Source organism: Phycodurus eques, chromosome 14 (assembly GCF_024500275.1).
Source record: "Phycodurus eques isolate BA_2022a chromosome 14, UOR_Pequ_1.1, whole genome shotgun sequence".
Classification (NCBI taxonomy): Eukaryota; Metazoa; Chordata; class Actinopteri; order Syngnathiformes; family Syngnathidae; genus Phycodurus; species Phycodurus eques.
Window position 1 is genome coordinate 4,247,875 of NC_084538.1, and position 18,911 is coordinate 4,266,785.

Sequence of the window (18,911 nt, forward strand, 5' to 3'; positions counted from 1 at the left end):
GTTGTCTGCAGACAAAAAAAAAAAAAAGAACATCAAAACAAAATCTGGCAAAAAGCATACAGAATGGCACAAATCGACTAAGGGATGCAAACAACATAGTGCAAACGTACAAAATCACCCAAAGCCACTTTAGGAAAGCATGCGAAATGGGGCCTAACCAATATAGGAAGGATGCGAAATGGTGCAAAACAACTACAAGCAGCGTAGAAAAGGGCACAATACGCATACAAAAGGGAGAAAATGATAACAGGAAGCATACAAAATGAGCAGAACAACAATGGGAAGCATACGAGATGTCAAAACGACTGAGGGAAGCCAATGAGATGGCGCAAACATACAAAATGGAGCAAAAGCGCATGCAAAATTGTGCAGAACGACAATAAAAAGCAGGCGAAATGGTGCGAAACTACGATGGGAAGCACCCAAAAATGGCAGAAAAATACAAAATGACGCCAAGAAAATACAGGAAGCATGCAAAAGACTTTTTTTTTTTTTAATGAGTCTGAATTTACAAGATTGGTTTCCAAGAGACGGAATCCTGAGATTTCACTGTCCCGCCTCCACACACACACACACACAAGACGCCAGCTTCAACAGACATTTTTCCAAAGAAGACGAAACCCAGTAAAAGGCTCTCATTTCTTTTGTAACCACACAAGAGCAGAAACAATGGCCTCCTTCCTGCCTGTCAGTTGACACAAGCGTGCCGGGTCGTCCCAAGTAACTGCCTTACATTTCCTGAAAGTTGTGAAAACAGCACAGGGATGAATGACTTCAAGTCAATACAAGCATACTGCACACTCGTATTCAAAAGTCCAAAGTTCCCCTTTGACTCAAAGTCAATGCTTTTGTAGAAAAACCGGAAATGTGCAAAAAAAAAATATCAAGGAATGTCCATCACTGCCCCGTCTAATTACGGTATAGAGAGAGCAGTGCATCGTGGGTTGTCTTCACTGCAGACGTTGGCCGTCCTCCTCGGTGAACAGATCCGCCAGGTCGGCCACGGTGAGCACGGCGGCCTCCGAGTGCTTCATGGCGGCCCTGCTGTGACTACCGGAGCACAAAACAATTGGCCATTATACAGGAAGAAAACCGAACACAGTGTCGTAAAAGAGAATGCAAAGAAATAAACTGGTTTGCGAAGTGTTATTAATGTACACTGTACTCTGTTTTTAAAATATTCGACAGCTCCAGCCCTACAAGTAAACAAACTCCCTTTGGACCCTCAACTTGACTCGCCCAACTGAGGAGAACGCCCGCACTGAAGTACTCGCGCCGGATTGCTAGCTACACCACCACCGCAAAGAGCACCAATGACTTTGGATGAACTCCACCGTTGTCTCTCCCACCTCTTCTCTGCCGTTTTGAGCATGGCCTGCATCCTCTCCTCGATGGTGGACTTGATGAGGAAGCGGTGCACGAACGTCTGCCTGGTGGGACGGAGACAGAAGGGACAATGTTGTGCCGCCACGTCGCAAGCAACGCGCATCCCGACACTCGGGCCGAATTTCAGCTTCTTCCCTCCTTTGCGATCAATTTCAGCAAAGGCCTCATTTGTTGGATATCGCTAAAGATGATCCTGCGACGTGGGGTTTGTTAAGAGATTTTTCTGTTCAGAAAATGGAAACCGCGTCAATTACTTGAGGGATTTTTGCTATTTGTGGATCACTGTACACTGAAATAATGATGACCTCATCTCAATTTAGTCACCGATTTACTTCTGGGCCTGCGTAGCTTAACAGAAAGCCATTTTTGTGTTGTACGAACGGCAACAGGTTCTTCTGCCATCTAGTGGAAGAAGGTATCACTGTTCTGCCTGTCACTATACGTGGCTGGCATAGATGGCTGAACAAAGATTGACCGATGCGGACTATTTTTGAAGACCCCTCACTGTTGTCCAGATCTACGCGATCTCTTACTTGGTTTGTCCAATTCGGTGCACGCGTCCGATGGCCTGCAGCTCGTGGGCGGGGTTGAGGATGGGCTCCACCAGTAGCACGTGCGTGGCCTCGATTATGTTCAGCCCGTTGGAGCCCGTGTGCAGGGGAAGCAGCAGGATATTGATCTTCTTCTCGTATTTGAACGAGCTCAGGTTCTCCTGGGCCACCACAGTTCCACCGTAGAAATCATCAATAGAGTCAAAAAAGACCACAGCAAGTTCACTCATGCTCGGGTATAAAATGTGTGCACAGAATTCATGTTATGGCTCCTTTCGCCACTTATTCATTATAACCACCACCTTGCACAAAAGAAATAAACAGAGGGAATCCAAATAATATACACAGTCAAACAGCAAAACAAAATGACGGTACGCACCTGGAATTTTTGGATTCCATTGATTTGCGAGAACTCCATGTTGTTGTCAAACAGAGCTTTGGCGATGATATCGAGGACGCTCTGCCACTGTGATGGAGAGGGCGGGACGGCGCAGGTACTCGTGTCACGCATGACAATTCCGCAGAAATGTGAGGATTCAAAGCGTACGGGGGTGTGGCGTTACCGTAGAGAAGACCAAACACTTGGCGCCCGGGTCGCTCACTTGTATCTTTTTCAGGGTTCTCACCACCGCCTCCACCTTGGTCGAGTGGCTCCCCTGGGAGAGAAGAGACGCAGGCAGAAAGGAGTTCAGCTAAGCGACTGTTTTGGTTAGCAACGGAGCTATCGCAAATGAGCTAAGCAGTTAACGCAATGGACTGAAATGATTACATCTTGTTGGCTGACCTTAACTGGGATGTCCTGGTCCTGGCTGGACGCCTGCGCGGTGAACACGTAGGAGATTTCGGCGTGAGATGTAGTCTGCCTGCAGATGGCGCAGTTGATGGCGCGGCGCCGCGAGCCCACGCTGTACTGCTCCAGGATGATGGCGATGCACTGGTTGCAGAAGCAGTGGCCGCACGTCAGCACCGCCCACTGACAAATGAAATAAAAAAAATTTAAAAAAAACTTCCATGAAAGTAGCACGAAGAAGCATCACAACAAAGATGCTCACTTCCTTTCCGAGCGGCCGAGCACAAATGGGACACGGTTCCGGGTTCAGACCACCGGTGGACTTGTCCTGGGACTAAAATGGAGAAGATCGATATCATGGCATGCACGGGAGGAGGCGGGTACGAAAGGTGACGTACCTTCTCCAGGTTTGTAAGGTATAAAAACTGTCCCAGCTTCTTTTGCAGCTGAGACTTGGCCACCGCTTGGTCGTTGAGAAGTTTCACTCGGTTTTGCTCCACCTGCGAGGACACAGTCAGGAATGCAATCAAAATACTTTACATTATGACACCCCTGGAGACAACATCGTGCTGGACAGTGGGTCAAAGTTGAGACGCAAGCGCAATCTGGATTGGCTCTGGAAGAAACTTGCTTTGCTCTTACATCTCGTGATTATGCACAGATGCAGGATATTGTTTTCCAAATCCAACAAGCGTGTTTTTTGTTTTTTTTCAGATTTGAACTGGCATTACAAACAAAGGGAAACTTTTTTTTTAACATTTGACTTTCCATTACATTTTTTTGGTGTAATTTTAAAAACTTTTAATATTAGACGTTATTAACATTTAATTTATATTATAATGTTTAAAACATTCTTGATTCAATTTCATTTTCAACACCATTGAATCATGTATTGTCGCTATCTTTTGAACGTTTTAGTTTTCATATTTTTTAACATTGGTAATTTATTTTTGAAACTGTATTGAAAAAACTAATATTTTCTTTTAATGTAATACAGTACTTGATATTTTTTATTTCATGTTTTGAAACATTTTATATGTCATTGTATTACATTTTAATTAGAATATGAAAATACATATTTTCAAAGATATTTTTTTTACCCATTTTCTTTACAATACAATTCTAAAGATATTTTCCAATTAAGTCATTCATTGGATTAGGTATAATAACATTAAACACAGCACAAGGACGCACCTCGTGCGGCTCAATTATGTGTAGCAGTTTCGGCTTCGGTTCGTCGGGGAGACGCACGCGAAGCCTCTCGGTAGCCATTCCCAGCTCATCAATGGCGGACACGTGATTCCGCAGAACCATCCAGTACTCGTGCAGCACCTGATGGAGAAAGAGGGGCGAGACGTCTTAATCCAGAACTTGAAAGGATCTGCCTCCGGTGCAAACCTTGTACTCCTTCTTCCAGGTTTCAAAGAGCTCCATGAAGGCGTTGCCCTCCTCGACCAGCTCGGCGTCCACGCGCTTGGCCTTGGCGAAGGTCAGGATGGCTTTGAGCGTGCGCTCCATCTCGCTGGCCGCCCACAGGCCTCGGCCGGTGGTGGGCAGGCGGTCGTCCACCAGGCCCTCTTCGTCCTCGATCATCTCCTCAAAGATGGCCGTCTGGCCTTTCACCCTGTCGCACGCGGGGTCCGTTTCGTCGTGAATAATCCAAAGTGCGCAAAAGGCGTACAAAAGTGCGTTTACTTACGTGTGCGAGAAGAGTTTGGATTCGTAGTCGGTGAAAAGCTCATCGGCTTTGCAAAAGACACAACTAGGATATGAAAAGAAAAGATGTTATAGTAAGAGAATCTAAAAGCAGCATCTGAACACGTCAAATGAGAGTTTACATATTTGACTGAAATTTCTTTGATTGATGCACACTCTGGATTAGATCCACAAGAAACTTGCTTTGATGACTATGTGAACAAACCAGATTGAAAAGGGATTTTCTTTTCAGGTTTCCATTTCAACCTGTTCCAAATGAGTTTATAAAACTTTTTTTATTTTTTGTATTTAAATAATTTCAAATAAAATTTAGTTTGGATACATATATTTTTTTTTCTCTCGCTCTAATTTGACACGAACCTATAACTAAACTTTATATTTAATAAAAAAATATATAAAATGACACTAACAGTATTTACTTACAATCAGCCTAACTTAATTTGTATTTCTTTATAATTGTATGTTTGGTTTGCAAAACCATTAATATTTAAATGTACTTAATTACAAATAAATTCTCTTGAATTAAAGAATGATACAATTTACTTTTATGAGATTTAATATCTGAAATTCTAATTCTACATTTCGATACTAATTGATTTTCAATTTAATTTAATAATTGACAATTTTATATTTACTAAAAATGAAAATGTGAAAAATAAATTGTAATTAATTCTATCTAACCGAATTTACCATTTTCACAATTTAATTTGATTTCAAATGTATTTAAAACAATATATTTGAATTTAAACTGACTTAATATAATAAAATGTAACATTTCAAATGTATTTTAAAAAACGACTTCAATACATTTAAAATCAAATTATGTTAAATGAATGACTCCAATTCAAATTCTCTACATAAAAGCAATGTGTAGATTCTATTAAAAAAAAAATAATAATAATAATAAAACCCAGCTCGAATATGAAAACAAAATATGTTAAAGTAGGAAAAGGAACATGTCTCACTTATTGAGTGGGAGTCGCGTGGGCCTGAGGTGACAGACGGTGGCCTCGTCAATCACTTTCTTAGACGCCGGCCCTTCCAGGCTCTTCACCGCCTCCCGGACGATCTTCTGGGATTTCATCAGGTCTTCCATCTGCGTGGTGAGCAGGTAAAGTAGACCGTGGCCGTCACGGAACCTGCAGGGGGTAGGGGGGTCGGTTTTAGTAAAAGTGCGCTACCTCATGTATCGGTTGTACTCATTTTAAGAGTTTACTTGTCGGCCATAGAGAGCTTGTGAGCTTGCTGTTTGTAGCTGGACGTCAGCTCGTTCTTTACGCGGCCCACCAGGTCGTCGTCGGTGGAGCTACGGACCGCCCGTTGGATGACCTCCAGCCACCAGGGGGCGCTCAGGTTGACCTTGGCAAATACAGCAGAGAAGCAAAAACGTGACAGCTCAGCATGTCCGTCCATCCTTCCATCTTCTCCCGCTCATCCGGGGTCGGGTCACGAGCGCAGCGGCTTAAAGGAGGCATGGGGTCTTAATGGTCCATATTTCACTGGCATGTTGATTTTGTATTTTTTTTGCTCAAGAAAATGAAAGGCAGTTGGTAAATAACTAATTGCTTTCTGGAACGCCCCTTTTTTAATTGTCAAATAAGACACGCCCACGTGTGTGTGCCGTCAGTGGCAGAAGTAGAGACCACATTTAGTAGTTTTAATTAGAAATAACATTAGAATAATAATAATACTTTTAAACACTCCTATTTTTTAAATTATTTTTTAAAAAATATTTTAGCTTAAATGTAAGATTTATCACATTTATTCATTTCTTAAATTCAAAATTATTTTTGTACTTTTTTGTTTAAAAAAAAAAAAAAAAAAAAAAAAATCTTATTTCACTTATTCATTTTTTATTTCAATGTAATATTTTGAAACATTTTGATTTTTTCAATTTGATTTCAAATGTATTGTTTTGGATGAAATACATTTGACATTTTCGTTAGCCCGTCTACTGGCTTGTGCATTTTATGTTAGCATTAATCTAGTGGACTTCCTTTCGACAAAATCACACGATTTGTTTGTCTGTAACATATCCCTCACTGTAATCGTAGCGGCTCACTTTGCGCTTGAGCTCTTTGATGTTCTGCAAGACTGGCTGCAGGGCTTGGTGGGCGTCGGCCACCTCTGAGTCGTACTTGGTCATGTAGTGCTGACGCAGCTGCTCAGCCTGACAAGGGCAAAAAAAAAAAAAAAAAAACACAAAAATTAACATTTGCGGAATGCAAAATCTTCAGTAGTTTAAACAGAAGAGGTGAGCGTTACCTCCTCGCTGAGGCGGTCGTCTCGCAAAGTGGGAGGAATCCCAGGATGCTTTGCGTTCAGCAGCTCCGTCAGATTGTGAGTGGCGTGAAGTCTCTGTTTGAACAAAATAAGCAATTAGTAGATTTTGCAACAGCCGAGGATCAGACACAGAATAAAAACTAAATAAAAAAACTAATAAAAAAATAATTGTTATTAATAATCACATTATTATTCCAAAATAATAATAATAATCTAAAGTAAATAAAAACTGCAATCTGGAATTAAGATTTAAATGATTCTTTGCTAAATCCCTCCACAAAGTAAAACAAATAAAATAATAATAATATTAATGAATCTTAAAATTATGCTGTCATAATGTCATAAATTTATAGTAAGGAAACACATTGAAGGTAAAATTACAAACACAACTATAAACATCTGAATCATTTTTTCAGTTTTTAAATAATTTTATATTTGAATATAATATGCCATATTTCTTTTAAAAAAATCCAAATCCTAATTTAATTCAAAATGTATTTTTTTAAGTCAAACAATTCAAAATCCAACTTGATTGCACATTTTTGTATAATTTAAAAGTACATTCACTTAAGAATAATGTAACTAAATGTAACGTTTTTAATGTCTATAATTTGATTTTCATATATTTTAACTAAAATAATAGCAATACAATTATAATTTAAAATCACATTTGACTTAAAAAAAAAAAAAAAATTAAAACAATGTACTAAAATAAAAACATAAAAAAAAAAAAAAATCTTTTTTGGCCTTGCATTGTGTACGGTTGTTTTGCAACGTGACTCTTCATATGTAAATTGAAGCTGCACATAAGAAGACGCAGATGGCGTTTGGCTGTCTACCTGCAATGAATCCGTCTTCAATCTGCTTTTGTGCTCCTCTGACGAGCGCAGCACTTCTCTGTACATCTCGGCCGCCTGCTCAAACTCATCTGCAAAATGGAGAGGGGGCGCAGTCTTTGTTGACACTCAGTACGTCGGGAATGAGATGTGCCGTACAAAGGCGGTCGCGCTATGCCGCAAAGCAATCGGGTTACAAAAGGGGAACTGGTAAGTGATTCCCATGGGTGTTTCATGTCAGACCTCGGATGATGTGGATTCCGGCCAGGCCGTTGAGAGCGCACACCAATTGTCTGTGGGCCTCTTCGCACTCCACTCGACATTTCTTCTGCAAGGACTTGAGGAGCTCCTCCATCGTCATGGCGCTGTCAAGAAGCAATAACAAGACACTCGTGGTCAACTTAGAACACAATAGAGAAGAATACAATAATCCCCACGAGACCGAGCCCCACGAACAGCGGAAATGTTTTTTAATTAATAATTAATTAACATTAATAGTTGAAACTGTAAACGTACCACAAACTATGATCCTCAAACACCTCAATATAATTTCAAACTCATCTTACATTACAATTCAAAATGAATGGGTTTCAAATGGTCGATTTTGGTTTAAAAAAAAAAATGTGTACATGTGGCAAAGACTGTAACTTCCACTAACAACCCAGGCTAATCTTCTCTCAGATATACAAACAGTCGAGATGTACTGCATCGCTTCAACATACTTCCTTGAGACCAACTGCAGTGAAACGAATGAATTAATGAATTGTCACTATTATACTGTATATACAGAGAGTTCCAAAAACACACACACTTTATCTTTGACTGGTCATTACTCATATAATTTGCATTTGTATTTAATTTGGCGTTTATTGACTAAGAGACAATGTCTAATGAGTTTAATTGAAGAAAATAATATTACATTTCAGACAATTTATTGGCATGTATATGAGTAATGGGTAGTCAAAGAGAGTACATTTTTTGGGGGGGGGGCTACCTACATAATAGCAAGGGTTCACTGTACATGGGAGGGATCTAAACTAATTGGAGTGCCCTTGCGGCGCACCTCTTCTGCAGGGGGAGGAACTCGCCACGCACTGCCTGCGGATGGCAGCAGGCCTGGCGCAGCCGCAGCAGCGGGCACAGGATGGTGGCCACGGTGCGGCGGTCCAGGCTGCCCAATTTCAAACTCCAGTCGGAGAGCTTGCGCAGCTTGAGCAGGGCGTCCTGCGAGCACTCCTCGTGCTGCCGGTGGTAGAAGTGGCCCTCCACTGGGGAGAAGCGTAGCCAGTGCACTTCCTCAGTCTGAGCTGGGATCTGGATCTGGAATAAAACAAAGGCACGACAAGGGAAAAAGACTCTTTCGCTTCGGTGAAGCAGCATGTGGTTCGTATACCCAGAGGTTTTTCTCACGTGTGATGTCACATCAGTTTAGGCTAGTATGCAAGATTATTAGTGTCGACTGCGTAGTACACTGCGTGGAAGCTCCTAAAATTAGGGCACGGTTAACTTGCAACAATAATTTTTTGGTTTTGTTTTTCGTGATTCGTGTCTCAAATGATGGGGGCATAAGCATCTTGGTGGGCGGGCACAGCCCCCCATGGCGACGGGTGTGGATATAAGGTCGCTGTAATTCTTGATCCTTTGTATATTTTGCCAGAAGAACGTGAGAGATTTTTATAAAGACGTCTGAGCAGTTTTGAACTGACAAAAAAAAAACTTGAAAAATGGGGAATTGGATTCGAATTGGAAGTGAGCATGATCTAATTACCGTATTTCCTGAAGTAGCACCCTCTACCCACACCAACAGAAGTCGGACTTTAATTAATCACCAGTGAGGGATTTGTTCAAATGTTTCAATTTCAGTCTAATTACGTTTAAACATGGTGAAGGATAATTATCCAATCACGAGGATTTTTGAAAATCTTACCTGATCGATGACATCCTTCTTAGCTGAGCGCCAGAGCAGCTGAGCCACGACGCTGTAGAGCGGCTCCGGGTTGCCGCGGCGATACGGACTATAGAGCAACTGGTCCCACCAATGCTTCACCCAGTACGGATCCACGCCCAGGAAGAGCACCAGGCCGTAAAGGTCTACAGAGAGAGACAGACGACATACTCTTTTTAGAAAATGGATGCTAACATAATTGGCACATTGCTAAAAGCTAAGAGCGGCTAATGACGAGCATGAAAATGACGAGAGAAGCTTGCTAACCAACACTTTCAAAGAAAGGGTGAGTACTTTTACTTTCTTTTAGTTATATCACAAACACACACACAAAAACAGCAATTTTATCAAGCGGATGCTAATGTAATTAACATGTTGCTAAAAGCTAAAAATTGCTGATGACTCGCATGAAAATGACCACAGAAGCTTGCCAACAAACGCCTTCAAAGAAAGATGTTTTTAATTCAATTATACACAAATTACATATTTACCAAAACCTGATATGGCCCGAGCACAAAAACGACGAATATTAAAAAAATATATGAAAATAAAACACTTTCAATCGTATAACATTGCAGTAACAAATAAATAGCATGATTTATTTTTTTTTTAACAAAAACTGCTTGTTTACGTGTACATGCGGCAAAGACTACAAAATTTCCACCAACAACGCAGGCTAAACTTTGCTCTTTCCTACAAAGATAGATAGTCTCTCAGTTGAGCTCTATCACTCAACATACATTCTTGACACCAATTACTATCTAACCCATATTGTGGCATCGTAGAGCAACATAGAAAGAGCCTAAAAACAGCAAATAGGAGTTTCTCAGCAAAGAAAGGATAGGTTAAAAAAAACAAAAAAATACATTTTGCTTTGATCTCGAGTCATTTTTCTTACCCTCCAAGCCTCTCTGCACTGGCGTCCCGCTGACGCACCATCGGTTGACCGAGGCGAGGCGCAGCGCCATCTCGGCCGCTTTGGCGGTGGGACACTCCACCATCTGGGCCTCGTCCAGACACACGCGCCACCATTCGACGGCCACCAACGGGCTGGGCACGGCCATGTAGCGCTTCTGGTTGCGGAAGCGGCGGCCGTCGCGGCTGTTGCTGTGCGGGATGTCCACGTAGTTGAGCTCCGAGCGCAAGACGTCGTAGGTGGTGATTACCACGTCGTGCTCGGCTAACACGCGCGGCTGGATGAAGCCGTGCTTCTTCACGCCCTGGTACACCTGCAACAAAGACAATTAATGCAGCAAGCAGCGATGAACTGGCCCTCGCACTCTCCTTTTTCATGGCCAATCCTCAAAAATGTTTTTTTGACGCTATGCTCTGCCCACATTAGATGGCCTCGCAATTTAGCGCACCCAGTCTGTCTCGAATGCCAGCTTCTGATAGGGGCTCCTTTGGCCAAGATCACCTGGTGTGCCACGGGAAATTATCCAACTTCACTTAATTCACGTGTCAAACTCGTGGCCCGCCGTGTCATTTTATGTGGCCCGCGGGGTCTTGAAAGATCTTAAAATAAGTCAATTGAGCAGTATTCACCATCAAATACATTTCAATACATTACGTTGCCTTACAAATTACCGCCAAGTGACGGGATTCTACCACTCAAGTCTACAAAGGAAAAATGATTATGCATTTACTGCAAATAACGCAGCTTTGTTCATCTATTTATGCCAGCAACATATAGTGACAGGCAGTATAATTAAATGCTCTTCCACTCGATTACAGAAGGTACATACGTAACCGTGTGGCCACCTGTTACAATTCATACAACCTAATTATGGCATAATTCACATTACAAGGTCTTGCAGCGCTTTAAATGAAAATATTAGTCGGCTATTGGGTCAGTTCTTCGAGGGCTACGACAAAGCTCTCTTACCAGCACTCGCAGCGAGGCGGACTTGACGTGGCGGTTGATCTCCTCCACCCACTGGTGGCAGATGGAGCTGGGCGAGATAATGAGCGTGGCTCCGGTGGAGACGGGCGTCATGGCCACCAGGCAGTGGGGGCAGTAGAAGGGCGTGGTATCCAAGCTCTCCTCCTTGTAGTTGACGCAGCAGGCGTGCTGCCACAGCTGGCACTTCATGCACTGCACACGGGCCTTGTAGTCCACCACGCCCAGCTCGCCGCAGATGCACTCGAAGCGGTAGTCGGCCGCGTTGAAGGGCACCACCGACGCCCGGACGGGGGTCTCCGGCTCCTCCCGGGAGATGGACACATGATCTAATTTTCCCGGCGCGCCGTCACGTTCCGCCTTCGCGTCGTGGGATACCGTCGGGAAATTGACGTCGCCGAGATCTTCGCTCAAGGCGTTTTGGAGAGCCGCCTCGGCCTTCTCCTTCGCGCGCCTCTGGAACGTCTTCCTGGGCGAGCTCTCAGAGTATTTCACATTCTGGAAAAGACGAGCAGACAATGTTAAATTAAGGAACAAAAGTTTCTCACTTCAGCAGTAGTTTTTATGCAATCCAGCAATAATATAAAATGTTTCATACTGCTAAGTGATTTTAAAACACTAACGTAATAAGATGTAATAAATAAGTCAATAAAAAACAACCCCACAAAACGGAAAGATAATACTAAAAGCATTTTTCTTACAGATTTGGTCGCTGCCGCAAGAGTCTTCTTGGCGTCCTTGTATTTCTTGCCCAGCCGGAAGGATCCGGCCAGGCCGCGGCCTTTGACCCGCTCCACCAGGCCCTCGTCCGTCAGCTTGGCCAACATCTTCTTGATGTGGCTGCGGTTCTTCAGCAGGTCGTAGCCGTAGGTGGCGCGGATGTACGTGAACACGGCGTTGACGGAGGCCCCTTTGCCCGAGCGCATCTCCCTGATGGCGGTGAGCAGCATCACGCGGATGGCTGCGGGAGAAAAAGGAGCTTGGTTGGCACGGCAATTTTTTAATGCATACATTCAGAAAACATTCAACGAATATAAATATTAAATACATATAAATATCATTTAAAAAGTACTTCATATCTGTTTGTTTAGCTTGTTTTTATTCCTCATCGCAGCAGTGCTTTTTACCCAATCCTGCACGCAATAAAACATTGTAAAAATGAATAAATAAAATCAAATATAAAGCATTCTGTTAGGTTACTTTGTTTTACACCATCCTGCACATAATTGACAACTACAAACTAAACTAAAAAAAGCATTCACTTAAGTGTTTTTTATGCAATCCCGCGAAAAATACAAATGAGTTATATCAAGGAAACAAAAACAAAAAAAAATCATTCTGGAAAGTATTTTTCCATGATCCTGCACACACAGAAATTTATGAATGCCATTACAAAAGAAAACTACAAATTAATAACGGTTATGAAGCATTCTATTAAGTACCATCGTGCACACGTACAAATGCAGTTATAAAGTTATACTCAATAATTAAAGGTTCTAAAGTACATCATTTAAACAATTATAATAGTGAATATCAATACGAATAAATGGTATGTATACTTGTTTAAATTAGAATAATAATACTTTTTACAAAGTCCTGGACACATTGAATTTTTGCAAATAAATGAATAACACTTCACGTCAATGCCCTGATGGAGAATTGTATACCTGGGTGAGATGCTTTCATTTTGGGCTGCACTGCAGGATTGCAGTGGCTAACTTTCTCGCTCTCCAGCGGAGGTGGGGGAACAAAATAATTCACAGATGTTCCCTAACAAAAGAACAAAAAGATTTCAGCGTACATTATTTCCATTCGACCCGTAATATTCATCTGTAAATGACGGTCGTCACCACAGGCATGGTGAGGGCCTCCTGCTCCAGGTCCTGTCGACCGTGAGACAGAATCAGAGCAAGAACCTCCACCGTCTTGCCGAGGCCCATCTCGTCGGCCAGGATGCCGCCGGGCCGCTCCACGCCAGCGAGTGGAAACTCACAAATTAAACTGTAAGTAAATAATGAGAGGAACAAAATGAGCAGCGGTGCCTTTGTATATGACTTTCAAAAATTTTTTAACATTTCAGATTTTTCAGCACTTCTTGGTGTGACGTGTCTAAATCTGTTAGCAAGTTAAGAGAACTTCTCTTTACCCCCCAAAATATTTCTCTGAATACAAAAACAAATCTAAAACTTGGAATTTTAAGACTTGAAAACTTAATGGAGGCTTTAAGAGGTTGTTACATAAGGTTTTAATGGATGTTATTTCCTATGGGGAAAGTTGCGTTGAGGTGCCTTCACGAGAACAACAAGTGTGCGTGGTCAAGTAAGATGAGTTGCTCACCAGCCGGTAAAAGGGTTGTAGAACAATTTCTTGCCACACAAAGTGACCAACTCCCGCCACAAGAAATGCAGTGATTGTTCTGCAAAGATGAGGGGGGGGGGGGGGGGGGGGGGGACAAAACATCTCATTAGTAACCACGCCTCCCCAAATATCGGCACACAGTAGCGCCAATGTGCCGCCTTTGCCGAGTTCAGAGGAAAAAGACAAAAGTGAATACAGTGGATATGAAAAGTCTACTCACCAGCGTTCAAATGCCAGCTGTTTGATAAATCATTTCAAATGTTTCATCCATTTATGTGACCTATAACCTGTATGACTCCATTGTTTTAATCCTTTCGAGAGAAGTCAAAATAAACAACTGAAATAGTGGTTGCATAAGTGTGCACACCCTCTTATAAATGGGATGTGGCTGTGTTCAGGATGAACCAATCACAAACGTGTTCTTGTTAAATGGCAGTCAGCATACAACTGCCTCCATTTTAAATGCTTCTGACTAATCCCAAATGAAGTTCGACTGTTCCAGTAGGCTTTTCCTGACATTTGTTTTTCTAACTGAATTGCACTTAAAAGTTAAATACAACTGAACTGTAACTGTGCTTTAATTTGTATCGGTAGATTCGATTTTTTTCATTCATTCTAATTTCTTTGTCTTTAATTCATGTTTGAAATTTATTTAATATTATTTTCTATTTAATTCAGTGATTGTTTGGCGTAGCTAATTCTCAAGCTACCTTTGAGGGACGTATTCCCAAATTTCTCGCGCATCAGCATCCAGTTGACAGCCTGGCTCTGATAGGGGCGAAGCACCGGGAGCAGAGCTTGGTGCTGCACATCAGCGTTCCCTTCCCGTCGGCCGTCGGTCTGATGCACGCACCTGACGTAGTCGTAGAGCTCCTCCACGTTCTGCCTCTCCAGATCTGTGTCGCATTCCTCCTCCTCGTTGTCCACCACTTCGGGCAGAAACACATGGAAGAGACGTCAAGACGGGAAATGACTGCATTGTTGCGGAGAGCTGGGCCATGAATACATTTTATCCATTAATACAAATGTATTTTTAAGGACGATTGTCCATTTTAAGTTAAAACTTGGAGAGAAAAAAAGCTTGTTTTGGTATAGAACTAATGGATGAATTTGTGAATACTGAACCGCGAATATATGCGGGATTACTAAAGACATATAGCCCAGCATGACAGTTGCATGATGAGTTCTCTAACCGGGAATGATGAAGTCGTAATAATATTCCATCATCTTCTGCATGAGCTGATTAGCTTTCTTCATTCGAGCGCTTCCCTCACTGAGGAACTCCGGCTTGCCGAGGCCGCTTTCCAGCAGGTAAATCCCGACCTGATTAAAAAAACAAAACAAAAAAAAACAAAAAACAAAAAAAATCACAAACACACTCACTCAGTCTCGACTTCCTTCAGCCTTTTAATGTAGCAGCCTTCACCCTGTCGAACTCTCTCAATCCTGATAGCCGCAATGCCCCAACCCTGAACACATTTAAAGGAGCCGTCAAAACACACATTTTTATCAATTTTTATTTTCCCCAATACAAAGTTTAATCCCCCTTGACTCTGGAAAGCGACCTTGAGTTTCTGAAAGGCGCTATATAAAGTTATTATTATTATTCTTAATCACTGGCAATTGAAACCCCATATATTTGCGGTTTTGGCATTCGCAAAGTCATCGTTTGCTCCTCTGTTATCTGTTGAAAAACTAAAACGTATAAAATGTATTACTGTGGCGCCATCTTTTGGTATCATGGTGCCAAGGAAATATGCTGAAGTGAATTGAGAAGTTTCACTTAGACAAGTAGTGCTTTGGTGCCATTTAGTGGCACCTTGGTGCCAATGAACTATGTTGAAGGGAGTTGACTAGTTTCGTTTAGACAAAATTAGTGCTTTGACACCAGCCTGCGACATCTCTAGGTAGTTAAAAAACACTTTACAAGGGTCGTAAATTACTTGCGGCTTTTTGCTATCTGCGGCAGCGCATTCACACTCACGTTCACACCTACAAGCAATTCGAGTCTTCAATTAACCTAGCATGCATGTTTTTGGGATGTGGGAGGAAACCGGAGTACCCGGAGAAAATCCACGCAGGCACAGGGAGAACATGCAAACTCCACACAGGCGTGGCCGGATTTATACCCGGGTCCTCAGAACTGTGAGCCAGACGTGCTAACCTGTCCTCCACCGTGCCGCCCACAGAAGTTCATGTTTCCTCACAAAATGAGTCTGACTCATTTTCAGGACTTGTCCCCTCTGGCACACGAGCTTCATTGGGGAGAACCTAAGCACCGACAGTCTCTTCACCGTTGTTCTGCCAATCACGGTGGCCATTTGTCCTCCCCTTTACTCTCTCACACACTGGCCCATCGTCTTCATTTTCGGTGTCTCCATTGTTCTTCTCTTGGAGTTAATGTCGGTTGGAACAACTGCTAATTTGTGCGTTATTACCAACATCTGGGCTGAAGTGTGGCGTAGAAGTTTGTCGGCAACGAAAATATTAAAGAAAAAAAAGAAACGGAAAATTTACTGGTAGCACATGCTCGAGGAGATGAAAAATGTACTCTCGCTGCCACAGACTTTAGGGGCAATATACGACCATTTGGAACACGGCGGCATTGAAAAGTCGACCATTTTTTCATCAGGAACACTGCTCATACCTTGAAGGAGTCATCGTCTGCCTGGTGGCAGAGCTGTACCACCCGTCTCTTCTGGAGCCAGTCCAGGTCCTCCAGCAGGACGCGAGCGAGGCTGCACTCGGCGCCGCAGGTGTCGCCGTCCGTGTCGGGCTCCCCGGGGCTCCCAAAACTAACGCAGAGCCGGTCGGCCATCTTGCAAAGTGAGAACGCCTCGTGCCGACGGTCCGACGGCAGCCGGGCCGGCCGGACGCGGAACTCCCCGATGAGCGCCTTCCAGATGTGGCCAAACTGGGAGGCGGGCACCACGTTGAGCGCCTGGAAGGCGGATGCCGAGTCCGACGACGTTCCGGGGAGTTCCTCGGGAGTGGGCGGCGGTGGGACATCCAAGGAGATGCCCAAAGTCGGGTGGGCAGGAAAGGAGGAGCAAGAAGCCATTCCCTGGATATCCTCATTCCGCCGATCCTCCAGCATGTTCCAGTTCAACCTCTGTTTCGCCTCCTCGTCCACCCTCACAGGGGGGGCCTTCTTTCTGCGACTACTCATGGTTACAACTCTAAAAAGAAATGCAAAATATATATATATACATATTTTTTTTTATTACATACCCTTAAAACTAACAGTTCATTTCCAATTTGTTTATTGTGGCTTCCATAGTTCATCACATCCCAGCTCATAAGCATATTTATTTTTAATTTAGTAAGCATAATGTTTACCTTCACGCACTGCGATTGGCTGGCGACCAGTTCAGGGTGTACGGCGCCTCTCACCCAGAGTGAGCTGAGACAGGAACCAGCGCGCCCCTAGTGAGGATAAGCTGTACGGAAAATAGATGGACATGTTTAACAAAAAGGACATTAGTACTTATTTCACAAAATCTGTAAAGAAAAAATATGGAATGTTAAGCAGAATTTGCCTTAAACTACAAAGTTTAGCACCAATGCGTCCCAAATCCGTCCACGTAGCCTGACTGCGGGGATATATTTGATTGGCAACTTTTAATTTCGGCCTACACGAAAGATTTCATTAAAGTCTACAAGTCTTTTGACGCGTAGATGTATGTGTCAATCACTTCATAGTTGATTGGAAAATGTTCAGACTGCGAAACATTTCCATACGTGGCGTGTATTTGCATATTATAAGGCTCATATCCATTTGTAATTTGTATAGGATAGGAGGCCTACTTAAGAGGTAAAATGCCACCAAAAGTAAAGGAGGAATCAAGTATTTAAAGAGTGCGATGCAAGTTATTACCGAATGTGAGATTACTTTTTTGTTTGTACCAAATATAATTAGATATGAACACTATATCTAATATCCCAATATTAGATTGCAAAAGAAGTTATTACAAAGTTAAGTGTCTTACCATTAGGATATAAAGTGCCGAAAGCAAACATCGGTCGGTATAGTTCCACTTGTGTCACGTAATGCGGCTGCACGTATGCTTCCAATGAGCTTCATGTGTCTGGGATGCCGTAAAAGCTCGAAGACTCCTTCGTAGACGATCTGTATATACAGCTCACAGGACACTACCATTTATTAATTAACACAAATAAACCCGATCAATCGTGGTCGGCTATTGACGTCCACAGGGTTTTTGCCGACCGAGACTCCACGTGACCATCTGGTGACGACACGGCGAACGCTCCCACAGACAATCGCTTAGTACGATTACGTATTGGGATGTTCTTGATGAAAAAAAGACAAGTATATTTACAGTTTAAGAAGCCCACAACAGGCTCGGTCGTTTATCGCCGTACGGGAAATAATGCTATGGCGCCAAAACTCCACATTATTAGGCAGAAAGACAGCAAAACACTCTTCATTTAAGCGAGCTACTTTTGTTGATGCTGTTCGCCATTTTTTATACCGGATGTGACGACAACCTTCCACGCCTTCACAAATAATTATTACGTTAAAATATATTTTAGTTATGATTAAGATTGTTTCATTATTTGAGGCTAACTTTTAATTACGTGTCGCGTGACGTTTTAAATACAATCGTGTGACGATGTATTTTTTTTCGTTTAAGCTGCCCCATTTTGATTGCATCACTCTCCAAAAAAAATCAGCAATTCCAAAGCAAATGCGGTTGCATTTTGATTTAAACTTCCTGCAAGTTAGTAATTATTTTTTTATGTGGTGTATAAACTTTCAATATATAACTCTAAAAAAATATATACGATAATATAAAATTAAGCGTCATTTAACTCTGTCTTTCACTTCGCACGATATCCCACGTCACTTATTATTACTATGGTTGATTAAAGTTAAATCTAACTGTAAGAATAGAAAATATATGCCAACTTATGTGCAAATCCAATGTGTTTTGCTATCGGAAGTAGCAAAATAAAAGCGCAGTGAAGTGATTTTATTATCTAATAAGGTAGGCGGGACGATTTAAATTGAAAACAGTTACCAGGTGTCTTAACAAGTGTGTGGCATGCTTTCATCAAAATACCTCAAGGTAAAAAATAAAATAAAAATGTGGACATATTTCCACAGCATGTCTTATGAAATTGG

The 18,911-nt window shown here is 42.3% G+C and overlaps 1 protein-coding gene across 2 annotated transcripts; it reads right to left on the reverse strand.

Annotated features, from left to right (window-relative positions):
- Positions 1–52: 52 nt before the first annotated feature.
- shprh (SNF2 histone linker PHD RING helicase) lies at positions 53–18,255 on the reverse strand. Of its 2 annotated transcripts, XM_061696741.1 has the most exons (30): positions 17,755–18,255; positions 17,105–17,205; positions 16,413–16,944; positions 14,959–15,088; positions 14,476–14,694; positions 13,745–13,823; positions 13,258–13,408; positions 13,075–13,177; positions 12,109–12,368; positions 11,393–11,905; positions 10,406–10,736; positions 9,490–9,653; positions 8,626–8,882; positions 7,806–7,927; positions 7,566–7,654; positions 6,709–6,801; positions 6,506–6,613; positions 5,660–5,802; positions 5,409–5,582; positions 4,427–4,489; positions 4,126–4,351; positions 3,922–4,059; positions 3,126–3,227; positions 2,990–3,061; positions 2,722–2,910; positions 2,501–2,593; positions 2,317–2,403; positions 1,920–2,098; positions 1,350–1,430; positions 53–1,050 (listed from the first exon to the last, which is right to left on the reverse strand). In XM_061696741.1, exons 3-30 carry the CDS (start codon positions 16,932–16,934, stop codon positions 951–953), a joined length of 4,788 nt encoding a protein of 1,595 aa, XP_061552725.1. In that variant the 5' UTR covers positions 16,935–16,944; positions 17,105–17,205; positions 17,755–18,255; the 3' UTR covers positions 53–950. The 2 variants fall into 2 exon arrangements, with proteins under 2 accessions (XP_061552725.1, XP_061552726.1); XM_061696742.1 differs by lacking the exons at positions 17,105–17,205; positions 17,755–18,255 and adding an exon at positions 15,192–15,234 and having other exon boundaries at positions 16,413–16,937.
- Between the last annotated feature and the right edge of the window lie 656 nt (positions 18,256–18,911).

Bases quoted from the DNA above. Each gene is read 5' to 3' on its own strand.
- shprh (XM_061696741.1), bottom strand. From the start codon at position 16,934: ATGAGTAGTCGCAGAAAGAAGGCCCCCCCTGTGAGGGTGGACGAGGAG. The intron at 12,369-13,074 runs GTATACAATTCT...TTTCTCCCGCAG, and splicing joins AATGAAAGCATCTCACCCAG to CCATCCGCGTGATGCTGCTC. The intron at 4,490-5,408 runs GTGAGACATGTT...TTCATATCCTAG, and splicing joins ACGCGACTCCCACTCAATAA to TTGTGTCTTTTGCAAAGCCG.